This window comes from Chiloscyllium plagiosum, unplaced genomic scaffold (genome assembly GCF_037043375.1).
Source record: "Chiloscyllium plagiosum isolate Xiang-an unplaced genomic scaffold, Cpla_swu_hap1 HiC_scaffold_6, whole genome shotgun sequence".
Lineage (NCBI taxonomy): Eukaryota > Metazoa > Chordata > Chondrichthyes > Orectolobiformes > Hemiscylliidae > Chiloscyllium > Chiloscyllium plagiosum.
In genome coordinates this window covers 113,784,202-113,799,450 of record NW_028270144.1, presented here as the reverse complement: position 1 = coordinate 113,799,450, position 15,249 = coordinate 113,784,202, and the positions used below count along the sequence as shown (strand labels likewise).

At 41.4% G+C, this 15,249-nt stretch overlaps 1 protein-coding gene across 2 annotated transcripts in view; it reads left to right on the top strand.

Moving 5' to 3' along the window:
• Window positions 1–15,249, top strand: part of cyfip1 (cytoplasmic FMR1 interacting protein 1) — a 194,580-nt gene that overhangs the window by 172,347 nt on the left and 6,984 nt on the right. For both annotated transcript variants that reach the window (XM_043692305.2, XM_043692304.2), the window contains exons 26-27: window positions 3,609–3,739; window positions 11,332–11,404. In XM_043692305.2, the coding sequence (XP_043548240.1) occupies window positions 3,609–3,739; window positions 11,332–11,404 (204 nt within the window). The remainder of the gene's footprint in view (window positions 1–3,608; window positions 3,740–11,331; window positions 11,405–15,249) is intronic.

Genomic DNA, 15,249 nt, shown 5'->3' with positions numbered 1-15,249 from the left:
CAGTGGTGTGCCTCAAGGGGCACTGCTGTTTGTCATTTTTATAAATTATCTGGATGTGGGTGTAGAATGATGGGTTAGTAAATTTGTAAATGACAAGAAGGTAGGCAGAGTTGTGGATGGTGCCGAAGGATGTTGTTTACAGAGGGACATAGATAAGATGCAGAGTTGGGCTGAGAAGTGGCAAATGGAATTTCTTGTGGAAAAGTGTGAGGTAATTCACTTCAGAAGAAGTATCAGAAATGCAGAGTACTGGGCGAATTTAAGATTCTTGGCAGTGTAGGTGAACAGAGATCTTTGTGTCCAGGTGCATAAATCCCTGATAGTTGCCACCCAGGTTGATAGGATTGTTAAGAAGGCATATGGTATGTTGGCATTTATTGGTAGGGGGATTGAGTTTCAGAGCCACGAGGTCATGCTTCAGCTGTACAAGACAGTGGTAAGGTCGCACTTGGAGTATTGCATGAAGTTCTGGTTGCTGCATTATAGGAAGGATGTGGAAGCTTTGGAAAGGGTTCAGAGGAGATTTACTAGAATGTTGCCTGGTATGGAGGGAAGGTGTTACAAGGAAAGGCTGAGGGAACTGAGGCTGTTTTCGTTGGAGAGAAGAAGGTTGAGAGGGGACTTAATTGAGACATATAATTGTTAGATAGGGTGGACAGTGACAACCTTTTCCTCTGATAGTGAAGGCTAACATGAGGGGACGTGGCTTTAAATTGAAGGGTGATAGATTTTGGACAGTTGTTGGGGCAGTTTCTTCACTCAGTAGTAGGGGCATGGAACGGCCTGCCTGCAACAGTAGCGGACTCAATGACGTTAAGGGCATTTAAATGGGCATTGGACATATGGATAATAATGGAACGGTGTAGGTTAGATGGGCATCAGATTATTTTCACAGGTTGGCGCAACATCGCGGGCTGAAGGGTCTGTACTATGATGTAACGTTTTATGTAAATGTTAACAGTTTGCAATGATTGTTGACTTAGTAATACATTTCTGCTTGTTTCAAGCACGCAGCTGATCAAAAGTAAATGCCACCAACAAAACAAAATTAAAAGATCAGGAATGGAGATGCAGCAGGGGGCCTGCAGACTTGAAGATGCTGACACCATCCGGCATGTTAGTTTTGGGACACTTTCTGCTTTTGATTGTCACTATTCCTGATTTTGGAGGTGGATTGGAGCCCAAGAAGGCAGGCCACCTCATGAGGCAGGCCGATACTTAGGGGCATGAAGAACTATTTTGGAGAATGACTGGGGGCCCTTGTGCAGTGATAATGTCCCTACTCTGGACCAGGCAGCTCAGGTTGAAGTCCAACCTGCAGCAGAGGTAGTAATAACATCTCTGAACAGTTTGATTAGAAATATGTAACGTCTCTGAAGAATTTCATTACAAAATATCTGGAAGGTTACTAGGATTATCCCAACAATTAAAGGGAGTCAGGGGGCTGAGTTGAGTATGGTTGCCCATTACAAATGAGAAAGTGCTAGAAAAGCTAAAAGGTCTTAAAATTGATAAATCTCCTGGCCTGATGGGTTACATCCTAGAGTTCTGAGGCAGGTGGCTGAGGAAATAGCGGAGGCGTTGGTTGAGATCTTTCAAAAGTCACTGGAGTCGGGGAAAGTCCCGGATGATTGGAAGATCACTGTTGAAACCCCCTTGTTCAAGAAAGGATCAAGGCAAAAGATGAAAAATTATAGACCAATTAGTCTAACCTCGGTTGTTGGTAAAATTCTAGAATCCATCATTAAGGATGAGGTTTCTAAATTCTTGGAAGAGCAGGGTCGGATTAGAACAAGTCAACATGGATTTAGTAAGGGGATGTCGTGCCTGACAAACCTGTTGGAGTTCTTCGAAGAGGTGACATGTAGGTTAGACCGGGGAAACCCAGTGGATGTGGTCTGCCTAGACTTCCAAAAGGCCTTTGATAAGGTGCCACATGGGAGGCTGCTGAGCAAGGTGAGGGCCCATGGTATTCGAGGTGAGCTACTGGTATGGATTGAGGATTGGCTGTCTGACAGAAGGCAGAGAGTTGGGATAAAAGGTTCTTTTTCGGAATGGCAGCCGGTGACAAGCGATGTCCCGCAGGGATCAGTGTTGGGGCTGCAGCTGTTCACATTATATATTAATGATCTGGATGAAGGGACTGGGAGCATTCTAGCGAAGTTTGCCGATGATATAAAGTTAGGTGGACAGGCAGGTAGTACTGAGGAAGTGGGGAGGCTGTAGAAGGATCTAGACAGTTTGGAGGAGTGGTCCAGGAAATAGCTGATGGAATTCAATGTGAGCAAATGCAACGTCTTGCACTTTGGAAAAAAGAATAGAAGCATGGATTACTTTCTAAATGGTGAGAAAATTCGTAAAGCCAAAGTACAGAGGGATCTGGGAGTGCTAGTTGAGGATTCTCTAAAGGTAAACATGCAGGTTGAGTCCGTGATTAAGAAAGCGAATGCAATATTGTCAATTATCTCAAGAGGGTTGGAATATAAAAGCACCGTTGTGCTACTGAGACTTTATAAAGCTCTGGTTAGGCCCCATTTGGAGTACTGTGTCCAGTTTTGGTCCCCACACCTCAGGAAGGACATACTGGCACTGGAGCGTGTCCAGCGGAGATTCACATGGATGATCCCTGGAATGGTAGGTCTAATATATGAGGAACGGCTGAGGATCCTGGGATTGTATACATTGGAGTTTAGAAGATTAAGGGGAGATCTAATAGAAACTTACAAGATAATACATGGCTTGGAGAGGGTGGACGCTAGGAAATTGTTTCCATTAGGCGAGGAGACTAGGACCCGTGGACACAGCCTTAGAATTAGAGGGGGTAAATTCAGAACAGAAATGTGGAGACATTTCTTCAGCCAGAGAGTGGTGGACCTGTGGAATTCATTGCCACAGAGTGCAGTGGAGGCTGGGACGCTAAATGTCTTCAAGGCAGAGATTGATAAATTCTTGATGTCACAAGGAATTAAGGGCTACGGGGAGAATGCGGGTAAGTGGAGTTGAAATGTCCATCAGCCATGATTGAATGGCGGAGTGGACTCGATGGGTCGAATGGCCTTACTTCCGCTCCTATGTCTTATGGTCTTAGGATTGATAAGACAGAGCCTCCAGACCCTGCCTGGGGCGAAGTGTAACAATCATCTCGTGGCTGCTTTCTATATTTGACTTTTGAGAAGTTATTGAAGCACCTTACCAGTTGTTTTCTTTTTACTATACCCATATAGTTCTCTGAAGCTGAAAAGCCTCTGATTGATTCTTCAGCTTCTAGAGCTGGCCCTCAGCCTTTAATTGGACAGGAAGTCTATATCCATGCCAATTTAAAAACTCACGTTTATGAAAATCTTAAATTTATTCAATTTCCTGTTGGAGATGGCTTAACAACACAAGCTTCTGTTTACTGTCTCCATGTCAGCAATTTAGAAATCTGTATTCCTTTTTGATTAACCTCAAGATTTTTTAAGTATCTGTCTGACCCAGTGAAAGGGCAGTTGAAATCTTAGTTTTCTTTTGCCATTTTTCATTGAGTAGTAAACATTTATATTAATTTGTATTATTTTTATGAAATGTGCAATATTTTATGGTTGACAAATTGTATTTGTAAACAATAGGAATTCTGGAATTCTTCCATCATCAGCTGAAAGACATTGTGGAATATGCGGAACTGAAGACTGTGTGTTTTCAAAATTTACGAGAAGTTGGCAATGCTGTTCTTTTCTGTCTTCTTATTGAGCAGAGTCTGGTAGGTGGCATTGGTTAACTATCCTATGTACAACCTAGAAAATTTTCAGATAAAGTGATCCTACTCTTTTATTTGAAGAATCCAGTGGAGATTCTTCTTTTATGCCCATCTATACAGCTGTCCTCCCTCTTCCAAATAGGATAAATACCAATTGAAAGCAATCGGCTCATTTCATGTGAATTAAGTAAATTGCATGGAAATGTAAAGCAGGATTTCTGCATAACAGTTATAGTTTGAAGTTTGTTTTTTTAAAAAACGTTTTATTATGTCATTCGCTACTGCATATATACTGTCATCTGTTTTGCATCCACAGAAGTAAATTGCTTTGGATTATGTAATATGTCAGGGCTGTAACTTCCAGAAATATGCCTAAAGGTTTGGGTCATCTGCACATTGTACTGTGTCAACTTAAAATGTTGAGGATTCAGTGCTGCAAAAATTCACCAAAGATCCTTAGACAGTACCTTCTAAGCCTATAACCATTTCCGTCAGGGAGGTCAATGCAGGCAAATTAATGGGAACACCAGCACCTGCAGGTTCCCTTCCAAACCACTCACCATCCTGACTTGGAAATATATCACCATTACTTCAGTGTCACTAAGTCAAAATCCTTGAGTTCCCTTCCTGAGGACATTGTGGGTCTACCACGTTGCATGAACTGTAGTGGATCAAGAAGGCAGCTCACCACCACCATCACCTGGAGGGAAGCTAGGAATGGGCAGTGAATGCTGTCCAGCCAGCAATGCCCACACCCCATGAAAGAATAAAAAAACTTAATGAATGTATTGAAGCCAGCATATCATTAGAGAAACAAGTGAGACAAAGACCCTGAGGCAGGCAATCCACAGTACCTAGAGGAGAATGTAAGAGAGATACTCCATGCAAACACCTAGAGGAACAGACAAGGGAATATCCAAGTCAGGCAGTCAGCAACATTGAAAAGTGGAGGTGAGAATTGAAAGATGTGGATAGGTGTGGGTGTTGCATGTTACCTAAACAATCACTTTTGCAGAAAGGTCTTCGGCTGCAACAACTTGAAATCTGGTTTTCCAAACTTGAGCAGTTCACGGAATCCCTATAGTGCATCTGTAATGCTCATTTAACAAAGTAGTCCCACCATAGGTTAAAACAGGTAGGCAGAGGGGGAATGCATGAACAATGAGCAATTTATAAAGACCAAATGCAAGAATCCTCTGAGTCCTTGTCACTCGATAACTGGGTTTCCATTTTGGATACCGGTGAGGGCAGTGCTTCCATACAGTTATGTAACATGGCCCTACAAGTGGCTCAGTTGCAGAGTTTGGAGAAGAGGAGTGTAAGGGCAGTAGTGGTCGACATTTTGATATCTGGGGAAGAAACGCATGTTTCTATGACTGTAAACATGACTCCAGGTTGATATGTTGCATCTCAGATGCCAGAATCGAGGATGTCACTGAGCAGTTGCAGGCTCCTTTGGAGGTCGTGATCTATATTGGCACCAGTGATGTAGGTAGAAAGAAGGAGGAGTTCCTGAAAGTAAAATTTAGGATGCTCGACTTGAGACTGTGAAGTAGGACCTCCAATGCGATAATCTCTGGATTGTTCCAATTACCACATGCTATTGAGTGTGGAAAGAGAAATATTTAGGAATTGGTAACTTAGTTCAAGAGGAAGCACTTTAGATTTCTGTGGCATTGTGTCTGATTCAGGGGCATGTGGGGACTCCTATAAGGAGGACAGGTTATACCTTAACTGAACTGAGATTAATACCCTTTGTTCATGCTGTTGTGGGGGGTTTGAATTAGTTTGTTTGGTAATGGGAGCCGAAGAAGGAATTGAGATGGCATAACTAGCTCGGTATTTATTCTAAGTAGAAAATCAATAAGTGAAAGTGGTAAGCAGCAAAGACTAGTCAACCATGGTAAAATTGCAGAATAGTGTTTTTTTTTTAAAAAAGGACAGATTTAAAAGCAATCTATCTAAATACATGCTACATTTGGAACAGGATTTGTGAATTGATAGCATTAGTGAAATAATCAGGTTGAATTTACATTTCAGAGGTGACTACAGGGTGACGAAGACTGGGTGAATTGAATATTAAAAGATTCTTGACATTTAGGAAGGATAGGCAAAATGAAAAGGAGGTGGGGTAGCGCTAATGATAAGGGACAGGATCAGTGCATTAGTCACAGAGGATCTCCACTGGGAAGAGTAGGATGTAGAGTCTGTTTGGATGGAGCTAAGAAATATTAGATGGAGAAATTAAGAGGCCGCCAAACTGTAGTGATAACGTGGTGCAGGGTGTAAGTTTGGCAAACAAATACAGCAATCATGGCTGACTCCAGTCTACACTGGTACCAGTCTAGGTAAAACTGATTGATACCAATGCTGTGGAGGAAGAATTCCTGGATGATATATTGAGGAGCCAATCAGGACACAGTCTATTTTAGATGTGATATTATACAAGGAGAAAGGGCTAATTAATAACGTTATAAAGTTGCCCAAAATTGTCAGCCTGGCAATTAAGAGGGTTTGTTGGAGAGATGGTGATTTATGATAATTTTTCAAAATTCTATTAATTCAAGAGGGGTGTTTGCAAGTTAGAAGGTAACAAATGTAACCCCTCTCTTTAAGAAAGAAGTGAGAGAAAGCTCTGAGCTGATACCAATGGTTGGGAAAGCACAAGAATCTATAAAGGTTGTCGTTACTGGGTATTTTGAAAATAATTTTGATCTGACAGAGCTAATGTCATTTTAGGGTGTGGAAATCATACATGATAAATCTAATACATCCTCAAAGGAAACTATAGTAGCAGAGTTGATAGGAGGAACCAGTGGTTCGATTTTCAGAAGGCCTGTAATCACGTCTCCCAGCAGGTTAATGAACAAAACTAAAGCATTTTGTTCATGATTATTGGACTGATCGTGAAGATTTTTGTCCTGCAACTCCACTTATTTGACGGAAACTTTTGAAACTGGGATTAGGTGTAATATGTTAGCATGGGTTGAGGTCTGGCACAAAGCTGAGCATAGGAATAAGTAGATCATTCTTAAATTGGTAGGCTGTGACAAGTGGGATACTGAAAGTATCAGTGTTTGGTTCACAACCCATATCAATGTGGGAACTAATTATAATATTTCTAAGTTTGTAGAATATACAAAATGTGGTGGGTGAGAGTTGTGACAAGAGTGCAAAAATGATTCAGGAGGATTTGGACAGACTTAGGCAATGGACAAAAGCCTGGCAGATGGCACATAATATGGATGTGTGTGAGGTTATCTATTTCGATAGGAGGAATGAAGGTGCCAAGTGTTTTTTTTTAAATGTTGTGAGATTGGAAAGTGCAATGTCCAAAGTGACCTAGGTGTCCTGAAAGCTAAATTGTAATTTAAAAGGCAAGTGGTATGTGAACCTTTGCAGGAAGATTTGAGTACAAAAGCTAAAGGTTTTGTTTTAATTGAATTGTGCACTGGTTAGACCTTTGTGCAGTCTGGCCCCCTGACCTAAGGAAGGATTCACTTGCCATAAGTGAGTGCACAGTTAGGTGTTCACTCGGCTGATTCCTGGGAAGGGGCATCTTCGTATGAGATAAGGTTGAGGAGGCAGGGAAGAATGAGAAGCGATCTCAAAGAAGTTTAAAATTGTTGAGGGTTGAGTAGATGCAAGTTGAATATTTCCCTGACTATAGGGCCTAGTACAAGGGGGACACAGCCACTTAGTTGAGGTGAATGAGAACTTCCTCAGAGCATGATGAGTCTTTGGAATTTTCTACCTTTTGAAGGCTGTGGAAGCTTATTCATTAAGTTCAAGACAGACATTGATAGATTACTGATTATTAATGACATCAGTGGATGTAGGGATATGGCATATGGCATTGAGGTAAATGATCAGCCAAAACAGAGAATGATGGAGTAAGTTTAAGGTACGAAGGTTTAAGCTACTCCTGCTCCTACTTTCCTAAATCTAGGAGGACTTGGGTAAAGTAATTGAAGATGTTTTGATACCACTGGAACTTAGATTCTTTAAATAATTATCCTTGATATTTCAGATTTGTTATTTAAGTCCAGACAGAACATGTGGTTTGCTCCTAATCTGATGCAACTCACAGATTACTTTCTTGTGGTTCTACAAGATCAGCACCCTCCACTTCTGCCAATCTACTGACAAAACCATAATCTGTAATATGGAAACTGATTATGCAGCCATATGGTCTACACCAATGTTTATAATTTACTGAATTTTAGCTTTGGTATGGTACAAAAGGAAGCTATCATGCTGGTCCAATTCTCCAAGTGAGGATCTTATCTAATGCCATCCTCCTGCCTTCTCTGTAACCATACGCATTCCTTCGATTGAGAGAGCCAACTCATTTACGGTTGAATACTTTGATTGAACCCGCCTCCACCACACTATGCAATTCAGACCCCTAATCACTTGCTGTGTAAAAAGGCTTTTTCTCCTATCACTGCTGCTGCTTTAAAGTGTATAGAGGAGGAGGGGGGTTTGGATGAATGTCAGCTTACAAAAGATTTTAAACTATTTAGAAGGTTTTGAGTGGATTAATTTGGGCTTTAATTAAGCTGATTAGAGGGCTTTAAAATAATTAGAGGGGAGGGTTTGGCAGAGGGGACATTTAGGCTTATGCAGCAAAATGATATGGCAGCAGTACAGGCAGCTTGGATATACATTTGGATAATGATGGGGATAGGGGGCAGGAACACAAGAAGGGGGTAAAGTGTGCAAACATAGAAAAACAGCAGCAAATAAGGTCAAAAAGGAGAAAAGAAAGTGGTAGGAAAAATTAATAGCTCATTACTTAAATGCACATTGTATTCAGAACAAAATAAATGAATTGATGGCACAAATAGGGCTGCTTATTACCTGTAACCATTGTGGAGATGTGGTTATAAAGGGACCAAGGTTTGGAATTAGATATTCAAAGGTATGTAACTTTTCTAAAAGAAAATGCATGATGGAGAATAAGTATGACAGCAAGAATTGATCTTGGAAGATATAGAGTCCACACGGATGAAGTTGAAAATAACAAGGGGAAGGAGACACTGAATCCCCCACTACCAAAAGCTAGGAAGTTACCATTGACTAGAAACTGAACTGGACTAATTATATAACTTCTGTGGTCACGAGCACATCAGGGGCTCAGAATACTGCAGTGACTAATGCACCACCTGATTCCCCATCTGCAAGGCACAAGTCAGGAGTGTGATGGAATGCTCCTCACTCGCCTGGATCTATGCAGGTCCAACAACCTATCACCATTACCCCCTCCTCCTCCCCCCCCCCCCCCCCCCCCCCCACCCCCCAAACCTTCATTTACCATCGCATTCCCAGCGACCTCCCACCCCCTCCCATTTCTCTCTCAGCAACCCCCCCCCGGCAACACATTCCTGATGAAGAGCTTATGCTTGACGTTTCCTTGGATGGTGCCTGACCAGCTGTACTTTTCCAGCACCACACTTTTTGATCCAGGCCCAACAACAGTCAAAAAACTTAATAGATACAGGAGAAGGTAGAGACTTGATTGGCAAACATTCAGTCTATCCTCCAGTGACGCTTAGTAGCAGTGTATCTACAAAATGGATTGCAGAATTCACCAAGGTTCCTTAGACTGCACCTCCTAAACCAGAAAATACTGCCATTTAGGACAAGGACAACAGATGCATGGGAACACCACCACCTGCACATTCCTCTCCAAGCCAGTCACCATCCTGATATAGAAATATATCACCATTCCTTGTGTCATTAGGTCAAAATCCTGGAACTCCTCCTTTAATGGCACTATGGGTTTACAAACAGAAATAAAATGCAGCAGTTCAAGAAGACAGTTCAACACTATCACCTGAAGGGCAACTAGAGATGGGTAAGAATGCTGGCCAGCCAACAGTGTTCATATCCCATGAGTGAATTAAAAAAAATTACACCCTTTGTTTTATTACTAAAGCCCAGATGTTACTAGAATTTGTTTCCTCTGCTTTCCACTTCTGGCTTGTATTTCTTCTCTGTCATTTCTAACTATGTTTCCCTTTATTGTGTCTTCCTATTTAGATTCCCAATCTCCTGCTGCTCTTGTTAAGCCATCTCCCACAATAGTAGTGACCAGTCCCGTGTTGCTGGGGTGCAACCTGTCCAGCTTATACAGGTTGCATCTTCCCTAGAGTTGATCACAATGCCTCAGGATCTAAATCCCTCCCTACTATGCCATCTCTTCAGTCACGCAAAGGTCAGGTTTTTCTATTTCTGATCTCACTAGCACATGGCAGTGGGATTAATCTCGCATGAACTACCTTTTGACATGCTGTTTTGAAATTTATTTCTCAGTTCCCTACATTTTGTTTGCAGAATTGCAACCTTTTTACCTAAATAGTTGGTACTGATGTGGACTGTGACTTCTATCTGTTCTCTCTTCTTGCCCCTTCAGAATGTACTGCTGCCATTCATTGCCTGACTAGCGCCACAATCGAGGATGTCAATGTAACATCCTGGAATCTTGTCTGTGACTTCAGACACATCTATCTATTCTCCTTCGAATAGAATCTTCTATCATTATTACTTAAGAACATTAAACGCAGGAAGGGGCCCTTTGGCCCATAATATTGTGCTGCACATGACGCTAAATTAAACTAATCCCTTCTATCTGCCCTTGGTCCATGTCCCTCCATTTCATGTATATTCATACTTTGTTTCCAAATTCATTCATGGCAACACAAACTTGGCTCTTCCTGCATTCTCCTGAGAAACCGTCTCTCCCAGCAGTAACTGCTAGAGAGGGAAATGGAGCATGGGACCCATGTGCCACTACCTACTCCTTCTGCTCAGACTGATGGTCACTCATTCCTTTTTGCCTATGGATTGTTTATCATGGTGTGGCCACCTCAACGTACATGTTATCCATGAAGATTTCAGTCTTGTGGATGACTGCAGCCACTGCTCCAGATCTGAACTGTGGCTTCAGAGTGGCTGCAGCTGGAATTACTTCCTGCAAATGTTGCCACGCTGAACAGTAACACATTTGATTTGTATGCTCCATATATTTTGTGGGTAATAAAACTTTTAAGTGCTTAATCATTTTTACAATGTTTAATGTAAGTTGTTTTCTCATCTTTGTGAAAAGACAACGCATACAACTATATTCCTCTGCAACTATTGGGTACTTAATTGAGTAGAGGAGGTGAATTGGGCCCATTTTCATGTGAGGCTGTTTAAATAATTATCGACAGTTCAAATTTTCCTCATAGTTTTGCAAATTTGTGCTGTTTAAGTACCTAGTTTATCCCTTTTTTGTTTTGCATGTTACTGTTGAGTGTTCCAAATTTCTCCTTAGCTTCTGCTATGAAGGCATTTAATTTTTCCATTTAAGAAAATTCCCAATCAGCTGTGCCATCCTGGGAAATTCTTGTGAATCAGGTTCCCTGGCTCATTGCTCACTAACAGCACATTGTCCTTCAACACAAATCTGTTACTGAATATGGTGTGTTAAGAATATCGCATAAGTAAATAGATAAACTATTTAACATGTTGCTTTTTCAGTGTGATGCAATTGCAAATTTTCTTACGTAGTTTTATGCGCAACTTCTTAATTTGCCTTCTCTGTTCAGTCTCTGGAGGAAGTCTGTGACTTGCTACATGCTGCACCATTCCAGAATATTTTGCCAAGAATCCATGTCAAAGGTAATTACTGAGAGCATCACATATTTGCCGTCCATAGAGACCTCCCCATTACTGGTCATTGAATTCAATGTAATAATTGTTTTGCTTCTTTTAGCCTTAAATAGCAATTCCCATATTATCTTTAAGCTAATGAAATTAACATTTCAAAGTACATAAATACAGTGACTTGAAGCTATCATAACATAACTGGTCTTATTAAAATGGCTCATGTTATTTTAAGAGTTACAAAATGGTTCCAAAACAAAAGGAGGAATAAATTACATAAAGTTAACATGGGGTACAACAAATAATTAGGAAGACAAATGAAATGTGCCTGTATTGCAAAGGAACTGGAATATAAGTGGTGGGGAAACTTTGCCTCAACTGCAAGGGACATTGCTGAGATGTCACTTAGAATACTTCTTGCAGTTTTTGGTGGCCTTATTCAAGAGTGGATGTATTTGCATTGGAGATACTTCAGAGAAGGTTCATGCAGTTAATTTCTGGGTTGAATGTCTTCTGAGGAAATGACCTTACAGAAATGTATAAGATCCTAGGGGTAGAGGGTGGATCTTATAGACAATAGGTGCAGGGGTAGGCCATTCTGCCCTTTGAGCCTGCACCACTATTCAATATGATCATGGCTGATCATCCTTAATAGTATCCTGTTCCTGCCTTATCTCCATCACCCTTGATTTCACTATCCTTGAGAGCTGTATCCAATTCTTTCTTAAATGAATCCAGAGACTAGGCCTCCACTGCCCTCTGGGGCAGAGCATTCCACACAGCCACCACACTCTGGATGAAGAAGTTTCTCCTCATCTCTGTCCTAAATGGTCTACCCTGTATTTTTAAGCTGTGTCCTCTGGTTCGGTGCACACCCATCAGCGGTAACATGTTTCCTGCCTCCAGAGTGTCCAATCCTTTAATAATCTTATATGTCTCAATCAGATCCCCTCTCAGCCTTCTAAACTCGAGGGTATACAAGCCCAGTCGCTTCAGTCTTCCAGCGTAAGGTAGTCCTGCCATTCCAGGTATTGACCTCGTGAACCTACGCTGCACTCCCTCAATAGCCAGAATGTCTTTCCTCAAATTTGGAGACCAGAACTGCACGCAATACTCCAGGTGTGGTCTCACCAGGGCCTGTACAGCTGCAGAAGAATCTCTTTGCTTCTATACTCAATCCCTCTTGTTATGAAGGCCAGCATGCTATTAGCCTTCTTCACTACCTGCTGTACCTGCATGCTTACCTTCACTGACTGGTGTACAAGAACACCCAGATCTCTTTGTACTGCCCCTTTACCTAACTTGACTCCATTTAGGTAGTAATCTGCCTTCCTGTTCTTGCCACCAAAGTGGATAACCATACATTTATCCACATTAAACTGCATCTGCCATGCATCTGACCACTCACCTAACCTGTCCAGGTCACCCTGTAATCTCCTAACATCCTCCTCACATTTCACCCTGGCACCCAGCTTAGTATCATCAGCAATTTGCTAATGTTATTACTAATACCATCTTCTATATCATTAATACATATTGTAAAAAGCTGCGGTCCCCGCACTGATCCTTCGGTACCCCACTGGTCACTGCCTGCCATTCTGAAATGGAGCCGTTTATCACTACTCTTTGTTTCCTGTCAGCCAACCAACTTTCAATCCAAGTTAGTACTTTGTCCCCAATACCATGTGCCCTAATTTTGCTCACTAACCTCCTATGTAGGACTTTATCAAAAGCTTTCTGAAAGTCTAAGTACACTACATCTACTGGATCTCCCTCATCCATCTTCAGAGTTACATCCTCAAAATATTCCAGAAGATTAGTTAAGCATGATTTCCCCTTCATAAATCCATGCTGAATCTGACCTATCCTGTTACTGCTATCCAGATGTGTCGTAATTTCATCCTTTATAATAGACTCCAGTATCTTTCCCACCACTGAGGTCAGACTAACTAGTCTATAATTTCCTGCTTTCTCTCTCCCACCTTTCTTAAAAAGTGGTACAACATTAGCCACCCTCCAATTCGCAGGAACTGATCCCAAATCTATCGAACTCTGGAAAATAATCACCAACGCATCCACGATTTCTCGAACCACCTCCTTCAGTACCCTGGGATGTAGACCATCAGGCCCTGGGGACTTATCAACCTTCAGACCTAACAGTCTCTCCAGCACCAATTCCTGCCAAATATAAATTCCCTTAGGTTCAGGTCCTTCAGCCGCTGTTACCTCAGGGAGATTGCTTGTGTCTTCCCCAGTGAACACAGATCTGAAGTACCAATTCAATTCTTCTGCCATTTCTTTGTTCCCCGTAATATATTCCCCTGTTTCTGTCTTCAAGGGCCCAATTTTAGTCTTAACCATTTTTTTTTGCCTTTCACATACCTAAAAAAGCTTTTACTATCCTCCTTTATATTTTTGGCCAGTTTACCTTCGTACCTCATTTTTTCTCTGCATATTTCCTTCTTCGTAATCCTCTGTTGTTCTTTAAAAGCTTCCCAGTCCTCCGTTTTCCCACTTATCTTTGCTATGTTATACTTTTTCTCTTTTGACTTTATATGTTTCTTAACTTCCCTTGTCAGCCACGGCCACCCATGCCTCCTCCTCGGATCTTTCTTCCTTTTTGGAATGAACTGATCCTGCATCTTCTGCATTGTACACAGAAATATGAACCATTGTTCCTCCACTGTCATCCCTGCTAAGGTATTGCACCATTGAACTTTGGCCAGCTCCTCTCTCATAGCTCCATAGTTCCCTTTATTCAACAGAAATATTGTCACTTCCGATTGTACCCCCTCCCTCTCAAATTGCAGATTGAAGCTTATTGTATTATGGTCGCTACTTCCCAATGGCTCCTTCACTTCGAGGTCCCTGATCAATTCTGGTTCGTTGCACAATACCAGATCCAGAATTGCCTTTTCCCTGGTAGACTCCAGCACCAGCTGTTCTAAGAATCCATCTCGGAGGCACTCCACAAAGTCTCTTTCTTGAGGTCCAGCCTTGCCAGCTTTATTTTCCTTATGGATAATCTCGAACTTGGGGCACAGTTTCAAAGTAATGGGTCACCTGTTTAAGACAGAATTTTTTTTAAGAGGGTCATCAATCTTTGAATTTTTTAACTCTAGAGCAATGTAAATATATTCAAGACTGAGTTGAACAGTTTTGATCTACAAGCGAGTCAAATAATAGCCTCATCCCCATTAGAAGTTCTATTTGAAATTGCATTCATCACACATTCAGGCAGTGCATTCTAGAACCTGAGTGTTCACTGTGTAAAAACATTTATCCTCACATTGCCTTTAATACTTTTGCCATTCACTTTAAATCTGTCTCCTCTGGTTCTCAACCCTTTCTTCCAGACAACTTGTCATTTTGAACACTTTGTCAAATCGCCTGTCAAGTTTCTTGAAGGAGAACAGCCACAGCTTTTCCAATGTGTTCTGCTAACTAAAGTCCTTTTCCCTGGAACTATTCTCCCGTATCTTTATATTTTCACTAAAATATGGCACATAGAATTGGAAAAATACTTGAGTTGCGGCCAAACCAGTGCTTTATAAAGTTTCATCCTAACTTCTGTGTCTTTGTATCCTATGCCTGTTTGTAAAAACTAGCATACTGTTTGCTTGCCCTGCCACCTTCAGCAATGTGTACACATATACACCCCAGCGTCACTGCTGCTGCACCCTTTTTGGAATTGTACCCTTTGTTTTGTATTGCCTCTCCTTGTTGTTATCAAAGTGAACCACCTCTCAATTTTCTTCATTAAATTTTATCTACATGTCTGTCCATGAAAATGTTGTCATTTATCTCAAGAGGGTTGGAATATAAAAGCACCGTTGTGCTACTGAGACTTTATAAAGCTC